This window comes from Trachymyrmex septentrionalis, unplaced genomic scaffold (genome assembly GCF_001594115.1).
Source record: "Trachymyrmex septentrionalis isolate Tsep2-gDNA-1 unplaced genomic scaffold, Tsep1.0 scaffold220, whole genome shotgun sequence".
NCBI classification, from domain to species: Eukaryota; Metazoa; Arthropoda; class Insecta; order Hymenoptera; family Formicidae; genus Trachymyrmex; species Trachymyrmex septentrionalis.
In genome coordinates this window covers 589383-609279 of record NW_017305376.1, presented here as the reverse complement: position 1 = coordinate 609279, position 19897 = coordinate 589383, and the positions used below count along the sequence as shown (strand labels likewise).

At 32.5% G+C, this 19897-nt stretch overlaps 2 protein-coding genes across 2 annotated transcripts in view; one reads left to right on the top strand and one right to left on the bottom strand.

The window, feature by feature from the left end:
- The window catches only part of LOC108748464 (calcium/calmodulin-dependent 3',5'-cyclic nucleotide phosphodiesterase 1A-like), a 362329-nt gene that overhangs the window by 63976 nt on the left and 278456 nt on the right, over positions 1-19897 (top strand).
- Positions 3029-19897, bottom strand: part of LOC108748461 (alpha-glucosidase-like) — a 45292-nt gene continuing 28423 nt past the window's right edge. The window contains exons 3-8 of the mRNA XM_018486648.1: positions 11762-11887; positions 6906-7316; positions 6403-6658; positions 3676-3871; positions 3343-3480; positions 3029-3187 (exon numbers count right to left, since the gene is read on the bottom strand). Coding sequence (XP_018342150.1) covers positions 3121-3187; positions 3343-3480; positions 3676-3871; positions 6403-6658; positions 6906-7316; positions 11762-11887 — 1194 coding nt within the window. The 3' untranslated portion in view covers positions 3029-3120. The remainder of the gene's footprint in view (positions 3188-3342; positions 3481-3675; positions 3872-6402; positions 6659-6905; positions 7317-11761; positions 11888-19897) is intronic.

Below are 19897 nucleotides of genomic sequence, written 5' to 3'. Positions count from 1 at the left end.
TAATATAACTTTAAATTATAATAAATATGTGCAAATAAGTAACATAAAAATTTTACTTTAAATTTAAATATTAAATCTATTTTATACCGTACAGTATAATTTCAAAGAAAAAGAGGACTATCTTCGAATCAAAAATTATTTATAACGATAAAGAGCAGGTACATTTGGGGAGACGCTATCAACGCTACCAATGCTACGTCGTAAACGCTAAAAATCGTTCATGGAACTCACTATCACTATCGCGCTATTTGTTACACGAACAGTGTTAGTAGCGTTTGTGTTGATAGCGTTTTCCCGAACATATCCTTAGTTGGAAATGATCCTTATGTGTAAACGCGTAAAAGAAAGTGATATTGGCATCTCAGTTACATTCTACACAATAACTTGATTAATAAGCAATATTTAGGTTAAAAACTTAATAATTACATTCGTTAAAACGTTTTTGAATCGATTTTGGACTCAAAGTTATAAAATATTTATTGCTTACGACATTATTAATAAAAATGTGACGACATTATGATGGCATAATGACTCGAAGAGAAACAGGGGTAGTAATGTGGTCTTTCATAAAAATAGACTTAAAAAATTTTTTTATTTAGAAAACAGTATTTAATTACAAAATTAACAAAAAAGTATAGAATATTGCACAATGTATATACATATATATGTGTATACATACAACTTATGGTTTATATAGGCAGTAAAATAAATCTACAGTATGTGTAACGTAAATTATAGATTAATACTAGAGTTAATCAGTTCAAGGAATAATTATTTGATAGGAAAATCTTGAAAAAGGAGGCCTATAGCAATCAATACGTTTAGGAAGCCATAACATATTAGCAAGACGCTATGACATTGTTGAATTTTATATAACTCGAAATGTATTGCAACCAAATAAAATTTTAAATAACGAACAACACACTAAAATGTAATCGTGTGATAATATGCTTAAGTTTAATGATGAAGTATGTGTAATTAAAAGTTAAAATGTCAATATTTTAAGGGGATCTTCTACATTATAGAAGACAAAAAAAATGGTGATTGTTTTTAAAAGGAAGACTAATATTTATTTATTATATTTTTAAAACTTTTTGCATGCAATTATTTTTGCATTTAATATATTATAACTATTGTAGAGCACGTAATTTTTATGTGAAGAAAAAGTATTATAATAAAAATATAAAGATTTAGTTTGGCGTCTCGCCACGACGTTATGATTTTGTGTACATTCCAGCGGCTGTAATTTTTGCCGGAATAAAAAAATTAAGAAATATTTTTAATTGTTATAGTTTTTCATTATAAATGAATCTAAAAAATTTAAACAAATATATATGAATTAAAATTTTGTCCGATTTTGAACAAATAGTTACGATTTGCATTAAGTAATAACCGTTTTTTTGTGCAAAAAAATGGTTTATGTTTTTATTTTTAGGTCGAGGATTTTTATCGAGGATAGTTGACTATTAGTTAACTAACGAATCTCCTATAAAAAGTCAAATACTTGGTCAAATACTTTGTTTTCCAATTATGTACACAAAATTGAAGAAAATCCAAAAAAATAGATTCCGAGAAAAATGCGTTTAAGGTTTTCAATTTAATTCTTGACTACTTACAGAACGCTCGGAGGCTAATCTGTTATTTCAGTAATATACAATAATTCTTCAGCTTTTTCTTGGAAACTTTCAATTTGAGCCATTCTACGAGCTACTCAGATCTCTTTTGTGTTACCGGGAACTGACACCACCGATTTTAATGAGCTTTGGATATGTTGTAGAGCATGAAAAAATATAATATTATCCCATATTAATATAATATTAGTCCCATATGTTTTTGTTTGTGCTTATCTCGAGATTTAAGAGATGAAACATCATCTCTCAAAAAATCGTTTTTGTTTTTAAGCGAATATATCATCGAAACTATAAAGTATAAAAGATAGAAAAAAATTTCCAGAATGAAAATTGAACGCTTTAAGAGTACTTTAGAACTATAATAAAAATTTTTTTTAATAATTTATACTTGCGCATTATGCACTCGTATACAAGCGCTGAATTTATACCGAAGGACTTCGAATTTTGTTCTAAAATTTTAGGGACATATTCTCGAAGAGTTGTATTATCGATTTATAAAAAAAATCAACTTTTTTTGTCCCTCTAATGTAGAAAACCCTCTTAAAAACATTTCGAAAATCTTAAAAGTTAAAATGCACTATAATAAGTGCTGACTATTGTATATTGATATATTAGCGTCATGATGTAATGGCGAGTTACTGAATAAATAATTCCATAAATAATCACTAGAAGAATTTGTCACTAAAAGCGGAGATATTAAAAAGGCCCGGATATACTACGATATATATTGATACTATGATATATATATTGACCATAATATCTTCTCCTTTTTTGTAACAAGCCATTATCTAAGCTTTAAGTTGTCAAAAGTTGACCAATCATAATCGCTTATTCTTCTTGCATTTGACTGTGATTGGTCAATTTCTTATGGCTTTATAATGGCTTATTGTATAAGAAAGGTCTATAAGGTATAAAAATATGCAAAAATAAACATAGTTCGTATACGTTACCATACATAACAAGTGATATACTTAGAAGATATACTTAGAATATAGTAATTATGTATAATTTTTTAAAACTTTAATTTTGTTTTATTTAAAAATTGTATTATGTACATCATATATCTTAATCAAAAATTTGTTATATTATACTATAGAAAAATATAGTATAACTAAAATTTATATTACTTAAAACATTTAATTTTAATATGTTTTAATTTATATCATAATAATTTATACAATAATTCACTATTTTCTTTGATATTTCATTGTTATATCATATGTTATTTATATGTTATTATCTATAGTATTATTTTTCGCAAGCGAATCCGATTAATACGATAAATATAGAACATTGATAACTAAAACGGCAATGGATATAGAAATGGCAAAATAAGAGATTAGAAGTAGAATTATTTTAACGAATAATAATAATTCTGTCTTTGTTTATTTAAAACAATATAGATATAATTACGTTGACAAAATATGGTACTTCAATTGAATACCCATTTTCATGGCTTTTTACCTAGCTTTATGTGGTGCTAGTATCACTATGGGGTTAGTATCACAGCTCCTGATGCAGGAATTTTTACGGCATGAACATCTTTGATAATGTTTCTATATTTGAAAAGAAGTAAAAACATAAGTACACATTTAAGATAAAGAGATAATACATATAACGCCTCTTACGCTTTAATGCTATATTGTATAACAATATTTCATTTTATAACAGTGTGTAATTGATATACTATGTACGGAAAAAAAGTACTTACCCGATGAGATGATGAGCATTAGTAGTGGCATAATAAACATTTAATTGACTTGATGCATAAACAAGCGTTGATAAATCAACGGTTTCTTCTTCATTTGCAAAGTTTGCCACTACGTAAATTACCTCTCCATTAATTTTCCTGTAAGAAGTTATGTTTTTATATTCAACTTTAAACGTGTTATCTCGTTAAAAAAATTAAATATTAAAAAATATATTATGCCAGCATGTAAAAAGATGAAATATATTTTTAAATTTCTAAAATGTGCTTAAACAATATCATTAAAAGATAACTGCATGTTTTTTATTATATTGTACGATTACATATTTACTGTACCTAATAAAAGCGAAAACATCATTATTCAATAATGTCGTGGTTAAGGCTCCACGTTTAACCACAGGCAATTTTCGCAGAGCAGAAACTGCTTTATACAAAGCATTATAAGAGTTGTTCTGTTCTTTTTGCGCGGCTAAATTAAGTGTCACGTAATTTTTGTTCACCGGCAGCCACGTTTTCTGATTCGTGGAAAATCCTGAAATTATAAATGTAAATTAAATTTCGTTAACATAGAGAAATTCTATAATTATGTATACCACGTCTAAATTTCAATTATAATTTCAATATTGTACATGATGTGATATGATATTATTAGTTTTTCGAATGTGTTGCCTTTTCCAGATTAAGTTGCTACAAATGACAAATTCAAATTAACAACGATAGTACGTTGTAATACGATTGATCGTAAGCAATCTGTTTCATCCTGAATTTTTCACCCACTTTCTTTTCGTAATCTCAAAATGTGATGTATGACCTAATAAACATATTGCGTTGATTTTTAATATGTGGGTCATAACACGAGACTGACATTAAAACGACGTACTTCGTTTGATATGAACCAGTTTTTATAGTGACCCGTTACTTAATAAAATTTCTCGCTATTTATTAACAAGTTAATCATTAATCGATTTTTTGAGAAGAAATCTGTTTGCAAATGTGACCAAATTGATATTTAACTTTGTCAATATTAAAGTTTTAAAGCAGATAATAACATTAAATATTCTGAGAGAAATGATTTTGTTGTAGAAACAAATCAAGGGAAAGCAAATGTGATATTTGTTAAAAAAACAATCGATTTGTTACGATTGCAAATTAATTCAATGTAACAAATAATCAATAGTATCGCTAGCAAATAAGAGGCTCATATATATAAGTAGAAGGTTTCAAATCGTAAGAGATTACCAATTTTACTCAAGTATTCTCGCTATATTAGACTGTGCTTGGTCGGTTTCCTACAACTTACGACTCTACAATCATCTACGAATTCTATGTAAACGAGCCTAAAGTTTATTCAAAAGATAGGTTAGATTCTATATAGTTTGCTTCTGTTACTAATAATTGATTGGTATAGCAGACTAGCAGCAATCACAACAACAAAATTTGTGGTCACATATTTACCGATCACCGGTTAAAGGTACTGGTGGCTTGTTAAATTAACAAAATTCTTTTTCTCAGTGTTCTTCTACTTTAAAATTATTAACAAATTTGCAAAATGATAAGCAACATATTTTTTTATCGATAATTCAAATATTTTATTATTTGGACTAACGAAAAGTAGCTTTAAATTTTGCTATTAGCTTATAAATAGTTTTTATTTATCAACTGCTTCTGTGAATTTTCGTAGATATTATTAGAGTTCGACTAAAACTTTTACCAAAACTGAAAACGAATACTCATTACGTGTCAGTTTCGACTGAAACCATATAGCTCTTCTTCATAAATATTAATTTTAATATGTGTAATTATTGTTTTAATGATTAAATTTTGATGTTTATAAAGAACAAGTAGAGACAAACCCCCTATTATGAGATAAGCGCCTAATATAAGATAACGGCATTTCTGCTAAACTAATGAACGCTATCTATTGGTTCCACCATGAATTTATCGCTCTTGGATTGAAAACTATTTAATAGAAAATTCATTATTAGATCATGCTTGTCATTGTAAAAAAAGATTTTAGAATTTAGATGTTTTTCAAGTTTCATTGAGATGAGCCTTTAAACCTTGTTTATTATTTAATAAATAAATATTTAGCAATAAATTCTTCATGGATAGTGATAGAGTACTAGAATAGAAAAATACGGGATATGTTGAATTGTTTAATTATAGAAGTTAGATTTGATGATCGTAAAACTATAAGGCGTGGAAATCGTAATATGGTATGAGATACCCAGGGTATTTCTAATATGAAATAACCCATTCTCCTATGTTATAGTGAAAATCGTTGTTAAAGAGTAAATGTTATGTATTGTTGTACAATAATAAAAAGAACAATGCCTATTCGAATGCCTATTTCTACGACGCTTGATTCGAATTACCTGAAGACTCTGGGTATAATCTATCGCATGCTCATTTTTCATGCACGCTGGCTGTGTTTGTTTGCATTTTAGAAATATGAAATAAAGTTTTTAAATTGCAATACTGATATATTTTGCGTTTTACTATCGATTTCTTGGAGCATCTCATATTAAGAGCACAATTTTTTGACTTTGCAATTTGCTCACTTTTTACATTTTTTAATTAAAAAAAAAATGGAATTTGAATTAAATTTTATATAATGTTATCTTAAAACTTATTAAATTCCCTTCAAAATGATCTATTATTTTTTTAAATTCTGCCGATAAACTTTTAGCATTTATTATTTCAAAATGAACTCGGTATTGCATAATAGGGGCCTTTCCTCTACTCATATTCTTTGGTCAAAATTTCAATTTTCGATTTCGGCCGAAATTTAATTATTATTTCGATAAATTACAATATTTATGAAGAAAAAGTGTATGATATGTCTATACATACGGCCTTTATAGGATTCCTATTTTTAAATTTTGATTTGGGTTTCGATTGAAATTTACATGTAGCCAAGTGTTTTGGTTCAGTTTCGGTAAAAGTTTCGGTCGGACTCTAACTATTACTACAGATAATAATCAACTTAAATTGTGTTTTAGTCCAATTTAACTAATAGATTGACATAATGATTTTAGAAGTTGCTTAAGTAAATCCGTATACCAGCCGAAGTGGTGTTGTCCCATTGGAATGGCGTTCTTGCGGGATCTCGAGATGCTTTCTCGTAAACATCTTTGCCGGCATTGCAACCTTGCGGATCTTTGGTGTCTTCCCATGAGATCCACGTGTCTTCCATGCCGATTTCATCCCCGTTATAAGTTACAGCTACTCCAGGAAGCAGTAAAGTTATCATGGTTATAACTTCCGCTCGATATCGTCCGTAACGAGTGACCAATCGCGGTTTGTCATGATTTCCTGCCTGTAAAAAGAGAATAGAATTATATGTAAAAAGAGAATACAATGTGAATTATATTATTGATTTAATTTATTAGTAATTTTAAAAATAGAGCTCAAGATATTTATACGATAGCGTATCTCGAATTGTTAAGTGTTTAAAAAAAAGCATATTGCATAATATTTTAAAAAAATCTCAAGCTTTTAATTAAGTGAAGATATTTGGAGATTGATTCTAGATTCGAAAGACAAGTTTCTCTTATTCGACTTACCACCCAGTTAGCAGTTGCTCTCAAAACAGGCATGTTTACCATCCATCTATCAATCAATCTCTTGAAATCAATTGCTTTAGAATCCTGATTCGTATCGGTAATAAAACCAAAATTAAAGGGAAAGTGTGCGCCGTATACATAATACTTTATCGTCATCGTCATGTTCGCGTAAGCCTCGATCATCATAACTTTTTCATCTGAATATTCGTTCAACACTTCTCGCCATCCTTTGACTACTTCGTAGGTATGCGGAAGATCCTTCGTGTATATTTTGTGCGTGTAGCCGTAGTCATTAGGATTTGAATTACCAGTGAGTGGTTCGTCCAAGAATCTGACGTCCTCACACAAATGTGGCACCGCGTCCACCCGGAAGCCATCCACGCCCTTGTCGAGCCAAAATCTCATGACATCCTGAGAGCAGCAGTAGAGAACACGATATATACATACATATAATATATATTTAAGTACAGCATCTATATGTCTATGTGTTCTATATGTATGTTCAAGTCGATTAAACTACTACTAAACTATGTGTTCCTCAAGATACACTTGTTTGAAATAATAGTTGGTGTATAAAAAGTATAAAATGATTTAATTATAATTTAATAGAGAAACGATTCAAATAATTTAACTTAAGGAAGTTCTCGCGCAACTTCCTAGTCAATAGACAGTTTATTCATAATAATTCGTAAAACAATTAAAAAATAATGGAATAAAAGATTACTAACAATACCTTATGCCATTATACATAATTATTATTAATTTTATATTTTACTAAATATTTTCAAGATAAGACCAAATAAAAGTTGTAAGATGCTTATTTGATGTATACGCATCATCCATTTGATATATATTATAGCTTTTTTCATTGAAGAATATAAATTTCTTGTAAATTGTATGGCCAGTTTAAATGAAACTTTACGAGAACAAACTTAAGTGTTTACTTTATAATTATAATGATTTTAAAATTGCTGTGTTACATGCAAGTGTCTTAATTTGAAACAGAATAACAACAGAATAAGGTTATACCGTAAACTTGTAATGTAAAATTCTATACATTTAGAATTAAATATTTTCAAAATAGTACGGTAAAAGCCAATGAAATTTTTTCTAGATATTATTGACATATGTATTACATGTATATTATAGACTTGTCTTATATTTTATTAAATGTGAGAATCTCCTTAAATAAATAATATAAAAGAAGGCTACGAACCACGCTAAATGTTATTTCTTTGTATCGGCCGACTCTATCATTGGGAGTAGATTTATTTAAGACACGGATGACAACTTTTAATAGTACTAACACCTACAAGTATGGTGGATGAGACTGCTTCCAAGAACCGGGTCATATTGCACTTCATTTCAATCAATTTTTAACATGCAAGTATTTGCGCGATTATTTGTATTTTCACATGGGAGCATTCTTGTTTCATTACCAGTATTAATTTAAATTATTCTAACATTGAAAATGACTCAATAATGGGTCGAAATGTTTATTTTAATATTCTTTGTATTTTTATTTAAGTTTATAAAAGTCATTAGCACATAACATCCAGCGTGATTCGTAACTTCCTTTTATGTTATTTATTTGATTTAATTATTTTCTTTTATTTTACATAAAATTAAATTGTTAGTTTGTTATGAATATTAGAACATACAATAGTTTATAAGTATTATAACATAATTTACAGCTTTGATTAGTATAAATAACGTATATATAATTATTTCTGTAATTTCGTATCAGATTGAATTACTAACAATAAGAAATGTGAAAAAGGCAGGTGCTATAATATTCATTAAATTGATGCAATCATTCCCGATTAGCTAATATATTTTTGCTGAGATAGTATATATCTCAGTAATACACGTATATAAATATTTAAAGAAAAATAATGCTGCAGTTTATTCTCATTGTCATTTCGATCTAGCTTTACAGTATGAACGTGGCACGTTCTAAGAAAATTTTGTCATAAGAGATTTTCAAGAATTAATATAATACTATGATAAGAAGATGCTCGAAGAAGTTTTCGTAGAAAAAAAGAAATTGCGTAAAATATTAACATCTGTCGTGCATAAGCAATAAAATTCAATGACAAAAAAATTTTTGTTACATACATGTTTTAATGAAAAAAATACGCAATGAGAGAAAAGATTTTTTGTAATTATTAAATAAAACAAACGAAAGACACATTTGAAATTTCGTCGAGTTTTTAGGACCAGTACAAAAATGATGTAGATTGTGTAGCGTCACGCGAGCTTGCCGCTTTATTCTCTACACGATAGTTTGTCCAATCCGGATTTTATTGCGTGTTCAGTGTACTTTATAACTTTTGGTATCACAGCTGAATATTTCATCATTTCACTGTTTCTCGAATTACGCACACAGGATTTGATTGTAGAATCTGAATGTGTTTACAAAACTTTCATGTGTATTATAATTCTACTAATTCTCTGTACTGTAACATAAAAAAAGAGAAAAAGTATTATAATGGCCACGAGAAAACTTGACCTTTAGCCTTTAATTAAGTACGATGTGCAAATAATTTGTTTGAAAGTTGTTATTCCAGCTCGGCGAACTTTTATTTGTTAAATTGATCGTAATTATCTCGCTTCACGTCCGCTAGATATTTGTCATTGTACAGTCGGACGATCATTATCGATTATTTTCTTCGTTAAATCGTATTAGTGTGATGTATACGTAGGCTGCTGGAAAAGTTTCTGCAAACAATATGAAAAAAAACATGTAAAATTCGGTAAATGGCTTTATTGTTTTTCGAAATATTCGCCTTTAAGATCAATACATTTTTGCATACGCTCGAATCAATTTTCGAAGCATTTTTTCCACTCTAAGGCTGTAACCTCAAAAATCAGTGTACGAAATGTTTTAACAGCTGCTTCAGGCGACTCTAATCGCTCACCACGCATCTTATTTTTAATGTTTGGGAACAAAAAGAAGTCATTAGGTGATAAATCAAATGAATACGGACAATGAGTCATCAATTCGACATTATTACTGGATAAAAAATCAACGGTTTGACGTGCTGTGTGACAGCTGGCGTTGTCATGATGAAGGATGATGCGCCGATTTCGGTTTGTTCTACGCAATTCATTTATGGCAAACAAATTGTTGTATACCAATCAGTATTTACAGTCCTTCGATCCTCTAAGGCCACGGTTGTCACATGTCCGGTATAACCGGAAGAAACAAACAATCATTTGCTTGGCAGCACCTGCGTGAACGAATAACTTTTGTTGGTTTCGGTTCATTTTGAAATACTCAAACAGTGGATTGTTGTTTACTTTCTGGCTCATACGAATAGATACATGTTTCGTCCCCAGTAACGATGTTGTAGACCAAATTTGACCGACCTCGGTTGAATTTCTTGAGTATTTCTTTGCTCCATTTAACACGAGTCTGTTTTTGAGCTTCGGTCAAATTGTGTGGGATCCAACGACTGCAAAGTTTCCGTACGCTCAAGTGATCATGCAAAATCGTATGTGTTGCTTTCATATCAATACCTAAGGATGCCTGAATCTCGCGGTATGTTATATGCCGGTCTCGCTCAATCATTTCACGCACAGCATTAACATTAGTGACAACATAGATGGATGGACGATCTTCACGGAATTCATCACTAAGAAAATACGTCCACGATGGAATTCGCCAAACCAATTATAAACAGTCCTATTGGATGGTGTTTCATCCCCAAAAGCCAAATGAAGTCGATCGATGCATTGTTTCGGAGTTAGATTACATTTCTAATCGTAAAAAATCATTGCCCGAAAATTTTCACGCGAAATTTCCATTTTTTCTTACAAAATAACTTCTTTTAAAATACTATACAAACAAAACTAGTTGGCTTGGGTACAAACTGTCAATTGAATTATAGGTTAAAAACGCCTAATTTTACGGATATGATAGTAGCAGAACGTTGGCGCCACTGGAAGTAATAGATTGCAGAAACTTTTCCAGTAGCCTACGTATGAATGATATTTTAAGTGTTCATTTTAAAAAAATTAGCAAATAGTATATTGCCTGCTTCTTGACTCATTCCGCAAGCATAATTTTACGCTCATTGCATTTGCGTTTTTCTATCAATGCGGCCACGAGATCGAAGAAAACATTTGCCCGTTCATTTTATATACATATATTTTAATAATTTGTCTTGATTTATGTGCCAGTTAATTACTTTTAGTGTAAAAATGCGACTTTATACAAGTAAATACAATATGTATTACGTATATCGTATTGTCGATCGATTTTTATCATGATCGTGATTTTTTTGAAATGTTAATAATTTTGAGCAAATTGCTGAAAAAGCGGAAAAAAAAGAACGGTATTTGCTTTTCGTTTTGCAACGCAACGATGAACGGAAAATCTGTCGCGCACAGGGCGACGATGACGGAAAAAGCGATGTTCTTGTACGATATACAGGCCGGATTTATTTTCACTCTTTGTGACATCGACGACATGCTGAAATCCGTCCTCCCTATGCAGTTTTGCTGTTGTGGTTCTCCAAGACAATGAGATAACAAGATAATCCAATATCAGTTTTGATCTAAGTTCTGATCGAGAGAATTGGATATTTCATTCAGCGATAATTTTTTCACATTGAGCTATAATTGGGCCACTTATCGGATTTTGGCTCCAAGTTATTAAATACGAAATTAATTTGGCTGACAAACTGTTTTATCTCCTATAAGTAAGCAGAAATTCACCGCAGTTTGAGCGTGAACTCTTGTTATAAGACTTATAAGATTAGCAATTTTTTTTTGCAAAATATATTATACTAATACAGAATCATAATTTTATATTTAATAATTAGTCTGTCACAATATTATTTTGTACGTACCTTCATTGCATTCACTACATTCTCATTCTCATAGTTGAGATCGGGCTGTTGTGGTGCGAATTGATGAAAATAATACGCTTTTCGTTCTTCATGCCAAGTCCATGCTGATCCACCAAACACGCTCACCTATGCATGCAAATAATTGCACAATTCTGTTTTACACACACACACACACACACACACGCACACGCACACGCACACGCACACGCACACGCACACGCACACGCACGGTTATGCATAAAGAAATATAGATATAAAATATCAAATACATCGGAGATATTCAAAAGAACAATTTGTATTAGTTGGAATTAGCAGGGTTGCTCAGTTTGAATGTATTATACCGTGCGACAGCATTTTTCACACATGAAAAAATCAAATTGTCTGTGAAAGTAGAGATGAAATCTAGTACTAACATGCGTTTCGTTTGGCGATATCAAATTATTTGCGTTTTTGTACGCATTTGAAGTTTAGAGGAGATTATTTCGTCTGCGGCGCAAGATGAAATTTTGCGATTGTCTGAAAATTATGTATTTCCATGTAAAATTGATCTCTGAATGAGTAAATGATCAAATTAAAATGATTGGAGTAGAACAAAATGGTGAAAAAATGTATTTTTAGTCAAAATCACTAAAATGTTTCCTTTTTCGATCTTTCTACAATTTTCTTTGTGAATATTAAGAGAAAATGTATTATACATGACTTCATTTTTAAAAGCAATTTTATTATTCGTTTTTCTTTAACAAAATAGAGAAAATTACATTTAAAATTATGTTAAATTAAAGTTATTAAAGTTATGTTAAATTTCAAACACAAAACATTTGAAACAATCTAACTTTCACGCGGATTAGCTCGTCGGATTCCAATAATTTCGGCTCGAAAAGCAAAAGAGGTTAAACGGAAAGAAGAGATGCAAGCGGATAGAAGAATAAACGGTTCTAATGCGAATAATGCATTTAATAGAACCTTGATATATGTATGCAGGAAGAAGCATTTAAAACAGATCATCTGAATAACTCGCTTGTTTTTAACAATACAAGAAAAAGTGTCAAACAAAAAGTTGCTTGGTTTCGAGCGGCATATAATGTGATGTAATTGTTTTGTAGGTGATAGCGTAAAGGATAGGCAAAGATCAAATCTGTTTTTCTAAATGAAATAATATGTTTTTTTTACTTACATTCTGATAGAGCATTTTAAGACGAATACAATGACCTATAGTTGAAAGTCATTCAAGGTTACGCAAGGTTAATAATAGAAAATAATTGAATGTAATGGACAATAAATTGTTTCAAGACACTCTTTACAATAATAATTTCGGGTCTTCTCTTCTTGTTGATATACCGCTAATCGTTCAAGTGTATGTAAATATTTGCATACCGTTTAAATTGAATCGCACATAGCATTATCCATATTTATTGATCAGTAGAATTCATCTAGCAATTAAAGTGCGTGTCTTGCGAAATGCGTTATACAAAAAGCGGAAAAAGTCGATATGATTTTCATTTATGATGAATGTCATCAAATTATGAGAGAAGCAGTACGTTTGTATGCTGAAAGATTTCTCGATCGTGTCCATCCCTCTGTTTTTTCAAAACAGAGAATAGTACAAATTTTTCAAAAAATAGGAAGTGTGGATAAAATAAAAAACGTAAATGAATCAAGAAAGCAACGAATCAAGAAATCCACATATTAGTATAAGCTTGACCGTGAAAGTATTAGTCGTATTAGTCGACAAAGTATCCTGCGAATATTCCATTCCAACAAATTTCATCCCTTCTATATCTCACTTCATCAAGAGTTACATGGCAATGATTTTCAAAATCGTGTACAATTCTGTGAATGGGCACTACAAAGACTACAAGAATTTGATATGTTGGTCACTAAAATCTTATTTACTGACGAAGCTACATTTACAAACAATGGACAAATAAATCTTCGCAACATGCACTAATGGTAAGTAGAAAACCTACATTGAATGAGAGAAGTAGACAGGCAGAGATCTTGGTCTATAAACGTCTGGGCCGGAATTCTTAATGATACGAGGGCAAGTCAATAAGTTCTTAGAAAATCTGTCAGAAGGCACTAGCAATGTCATGCCACATTACTTTTTGACAAGTAGCACCTTTCAGCTGATTACTGTCAAATTTTGAGCGGAATTCATCGCGTGGTTTTATTTCTGTAGGTGACTAAAGCGAACCTATGTATTTTTTGCAAAATGGGAAAAAACGAGTTTCGTGCAGTGATCAAACATCTACATATATAAGATTTAACGCCGAAAGAAATTAAAGCCGAGTTGGATAATGTTCATAGCACATCTGCACCAACGTTTGCGACTGTATACAATTAGGTGAATGAATTTAAACACGGTTGTACATCCATATGTGATGCACCTCGTTCAGGACATCCAATTGAGGCTGCTACGCTAGAAATCATCGATAAAGTCCACGATATTGTTTTGACTGATCGACGAGTGAAAGTGCGCTCGCTTGTTGAGGTCACAGGCATATCACATGGCACAGTGATTTCAATTTTGCACGAACAATTGGGTATGAAAAAGCTATCGGCAAGATGGGTGTCGCGTTTTGTTCACTGTGAACCGTAAGCGCCACCGTGTGACGATTTCAAAACAATGTTTGGAGATGTTTCAACGTAATCCAGATGAATTTCTGCGTCGATTCATTACTATGGACGAAACGTGGATCCATTACTTCACACCCGAGACGAAGGAATAGTCAAAACAATGGACTTCATCGGGTGAATCAGCTCTGAAGAAAGCAAAGACCGTGAAGTCGGCCGGAAAGGTGATGGCCACAGTTTTTGGGATGCACGCGATATAATTCATATCGATTACCTTCCGTCGAAGCAAACAATCAATGGCGATTACTATGCAGCCTTATTGGATCGTTTCAACAACATTTTAAAGAAAAAAATGTCCTTATTTGGCGAAAAAGAAAGTGCTCTTCTATCAAGGCAATGCACGGGTTCACACGTGCTCAGCACCAATGGAAAAATTCAACGAATTCCGCTACGAATTGCTTCCCCATCCAGCATATTCGCCAGATTTAGCTCCCTGCGACTATTTCCTGTTTCCAAATCTAAAGAAATGGTTCGGAGGAAAGAGATTCACCACTAGAGAGTAGCTCATCGCCGAAACAGAGGCTTATTTTGAAGGGTTGGACAAATCATATTATTCGGACGGCTTGAAAAAGTTGTAGAATCGTTGGATCAAGTGTATCGAGCTGAAAGGAGACTATAAAAAAATATATTTATTATGTTTTTCTAAAAACTTATTGACTTGCTCTCGTAAAATAATTGGTCCTCATTTTATCAATGAATTAAATAGTCGCAAGTATGCACAGATTTTAATAGAAATATTATTAGAAAATTTTTCACTGAACGTATGACAATCAATGTGGTACCAACAAGATGGATGTCCTGCTCTTTCTGCATGGATTATTAAACAGAATGAACTGAAATGACTGAATTGCTAAACAGAAAATTTGGAGATTGTGTTGAATTGGTCGATCAGAAAATAACAGGTAGGCCGCGTTCCTGAGATTGAACACTTATGGATTTTTATTTGTTGGGAAAATTAAAACAAGTGTACAACGAAATGCCGACAACAAGAGAAGACATGAAGGAGCGTGCATAAGAAGAGCTTGCGTTGCGATTGATCTGAATGAAATTTATCGTGCAGTGAAATTTATCGACACGTTTCAGAAAATGCGTCGTTCAGATCATCATTTTGAACACTTGTTGTAACGGTAAGTACGCAAATAAGTAAATTAGTGAGATATTCGAAAAATGCCTTCAAACAATTTATTTTCAATTATCATACAGCTAACCTTGTTATGTTTAAATAAACCTTCAATGTTTATTTACATACCGTGATACACTTGAACAATTAGCGGTATATCAACAAGAAGAGAAGACACGAAATTATTCGAAGAGTGTCTTGAAACAATTTATTTTCCATTACATTCAATTATTTTCCATTATTGACCTTGCGTAACCTTGAATGACCTTCAATTATAGGTCATTGTATTTGTCTTAAAATGATTTATCAAAATGTTAAAAAAAAACGTATCATTCCATTTAAAAAAACAGATTTGACCTTTGTCTATCCTTTACACTATCATCCTACAAAACAATTATTAACATCACATTACGTTTCTCTCAAAACCAAGCAACTTTTGTTTGACTTTTTTTTTCTATTGTTAAAAACAAGCGAGTTCAGGTGACCTATTTTAAATGCCCCTTCCTGTATACGTGTACAATGTGCAAGATGTACGTGTAATGTATCGGATTTGTACAACGTGCTTTGCGTGGATTGTGCGTGCGCGCATGCGTGCGTGCGTGCGTGTGCGTGCGTGCGTGTGTGTGTGTGTGTGTGCGTGCGTGCGTGCATGTGTGTGTGTGTGTGTGTGTGTTCTTTCGCAGAATGCGGTCTCGCACGCCGGATGTCATAGACGGCTCTTTATGACGCAGTGATATACGGCACATATTAGAGTCCTTATAGTGTAACAGAGATTCGCAAAGAGTCACATGATTCATATATTTCTCTGATTGACTGGAGTAATTCGTAGTAGCTGCTATATTAAATTTACTATCAATGTACTCAACATCGACTCCTGTTGACTACTGTGGAATAACACTGTTATTACTACAACAATATGCGGCGCAATTCGTGGCATGGTGATAATGGATGTAAATTCTGTACATAAGGAATGCAACATTCCATGTAAAGCATGAAATAATAGATAAATATTCACAAAAGATTGACGGATGAGTTTACTAATCTCATTCCACAACAGTCGACAGCAATCAATGTTGAGTATATTGATAATAAATTCAATATTGTAGCTACTACGAATTACTCCAGACAATTAAAGAAGTATATCGATCACGTGACGCTTTGTGAATCTCTGTTACACTATAAGGTTTCTAGCACATATGATTGGCAATCAGCTATGCGCGACGGCGCGCAGCTAATTGGTCGGCGCGAATGCAATTACACACTAGATGTAAATCCCGAACGCGAGCGCGGCTCGATATTTCGGCGAGTCTCGACGCAGTAGCGCAAGGAGCATGAAGTTGATAGCGTTGGTAATCGACGGCCGAGAATTCTTGGCGGAAGTGGAGAAAATTTTACTCCTGGCTACTGTCGGTTATCGTAATGTATGACGAAAATGTTTGTACTAGACGACTGAGAATCATTCGATGAAGACAGAGCACACTTATCCCCTATGCTGGCTCGGTGCAAGGAAACTGCTGCGTTTGGCCGGCGATCGAGAAAGCTCGGTAGGGGCAGAGTATGCTCTGGCCTCAGAAAATATCCCGTCAGTGCAACAGCGCAAGGACTGCAGCTGGTCGGCGCAAGGACTGCAGCTGGTCGGCGGTCGAATACGCTCGGCAGGACAGAGTTTCCTGGGATTACCCCATCGATGCAGCGGCTAGATGCAGGAGACCGATCGATCGCTGTCGAGAACTCTTGACCGTGACAGAGCGCTCTCTACCACCTTGGTTTGCGAATCGGCCATTAGAAGTCGGTATTAGCAGGATTCGGACAGGAGCGGAAAAGAGTCGCAAGCGTGAGCAACAATTCGCGAGTTTATATACGGATTGTTGCTCCCGCTCGTATCGTTTCAAGGCGGGGAATTCCAGAGCATATTTATTTTGATAATGGAATCAATCTTGTAGGTGCGAATAGTCAGTTAAAGGAAGTATACTTTATTTAATTCTGAAGACCACAAAAATCTAATAAATATGTATGCGAGTAAACATCGAATCGTTTGGCATTTTATACCCCAGTTGCTCCTCACTTCGGTGGGCTTTGAGAGTCGACTGTTAAGCTCTTTAAACATCATTTTAGACGTGTGACATGGGACTTCTTATTCACATTTGAGGAGCTAAATACGTTTATTATAGAAGTAGAGGGGATTTTGAACTCTAGACCTATTACATCCCTTTCCTCTGACTCGAACGACATGTTAGTATCAACACCATTGTTTAATCGGCAAACTACTGATGACTCTGCCCGAGGAAAACCTCTCGTCTGTACCAGCGAATCGGTTATCTACTTGACAGCATATATCAAAGGTTCATCAAGATTTTGGAGCCCGTTGGAACCTCGAGTATCTAAATGAGCTTCAAGTACACAATAAATGGATCAAAGATGGACCGGATTTAGATGTTGGAGCAGTCGTACTTGTAAAGTACTTGTAAAAAATCTACCGTGCACACAATGGCTGCTAGGCAGGATTACAAGTTTACATCCAGGGGAAGATGGAGTAGCGAGTTGCTACTGTCAAAACAAAAGTCGGAGAAATTAAGAGATCTACGAAGTCTCTTTGTCTATTATCTGTTGAAGACACTTAATATATGACGACTTATAACACATGTGTATTTATGTACACAGTACTTATACACATTCAATTTTAGTCTTTTATTATATATCTATTGTATTCTCTAGAATCTAAGTCGACTTAATTGGAGTACCCCAAAATTTATCACGATAATTTGATTGGTTAACGTTACTGTGCAGCCCCTAGGCATTGTGTATAACACTCAGGGCGACAGTTCAGTTTTGTGAATCCGACTCAGAGCAAGCTTCCAAGCGTCTGTCGTCATTCAGGGCGACAGCCGTCAGACAGTATTTTATTCTGTAATTAGTTATTTTCGAATAGTGTAAAAAACTCAAGGTGTATTATAAATTATAAATTATGAACTGTAACCTGTTGTGTAAAATAAACTACGTACGAAACTACAATGTTGATATTAAGATATCCACATTGATCATAAAACAATGGTTTTAAGCTACTGCTTGAAATGTCATGAACCAATCAAAGATCCGTAACATCTTAAGACATTGCTTGAGATGGTTTTGAGATTAAGAACGGATTATGGATACCGGCCGTAGTCGTAACCGTTAGGACAATAAAAAGCGATAAATTGATTGACTACGAAGCAAGCGTTAAGTTACGCATGACTGCCTTTCCGTTGATTAGTCATAAGGATAAGACGTTAATCGCAATCTTTCGACGGGACGAAAATTTAGGATTATGATCATGGCTTTGTGGTTATGACGGTTCACTCGTGTTGCTTCTGCGGCAATGCTTGGTCCCGACATATGATGCAAGTAGACATGATGTGTTCTTGTGCATGTTTATCTGCTGCAATCAATCAGAGCTTGACCTTTTTTCGCCATTTTTTGGCGAATTTTGTTTCAATACGCCTGCTATAATAGTTTCACACATAATAAATAATTATTTATTTATAGTAAATAATTACTTGCCTATTACTTTTTTTACTGTTATTTTTCATTTAATATTTATTATATTTTTTAATCATTTCAAATCATATGACAACCGTGCAAATATATATGTTGTAAAATAGCGGAAAATGAGGTCAGCGTGTTGCTATGCGCAAATTTGTCTTAGTTACGAGCACATCATGTTTACTTGCATCATGTATACAACTAACTTCAAGGAAAATGCGTTATAACCGCTTTTATAGAAAGATCGAAAATTTTGAGTAATTTTCAATTAAGAATACATATTTTCATCATTTTGCTTTACTTCGTTTTAACTTTATCGTTTTCTCATTTAGTGATTAATTTTATATAAAAACATATGATTTTCAGATAATCGCAAAATTTCATTTTACATTGTAACCATAATAACCTCTTCAAATGCGCATACAATTTCAAATGTGCGTACAAAACAAATGATTTGATATCGGGGGATGACACGTACGCCCGTATTGCATTTTGTCTCTATTTTTGTGGACAATTTGAGTCTTCTCCGTGAAGAAAAAAAAATTATTTTATTACACGGTATTATTTCATGTTGTAAGTAAATGCATCGTGTAACGTTATATTATATAATATTTATAATTTTGTAATTGATGAATCATTTCACGCATACAAAACTTGTATGCGTATGAATGAATCGTCAGTACATTAAGAAAAAGATGCCTGAAAATATATTTGTGAGAAATATATTTATTTCACTGAAATATTTATTTAAGTATAGGCGAAATAAAATTTTATTTCTAGCAAATAAGTCATCCATTTTAATTTTTTGCAATTAATGAAATATATTCACAGAAATGTATATTTTGTCATCACAATCAAATTTC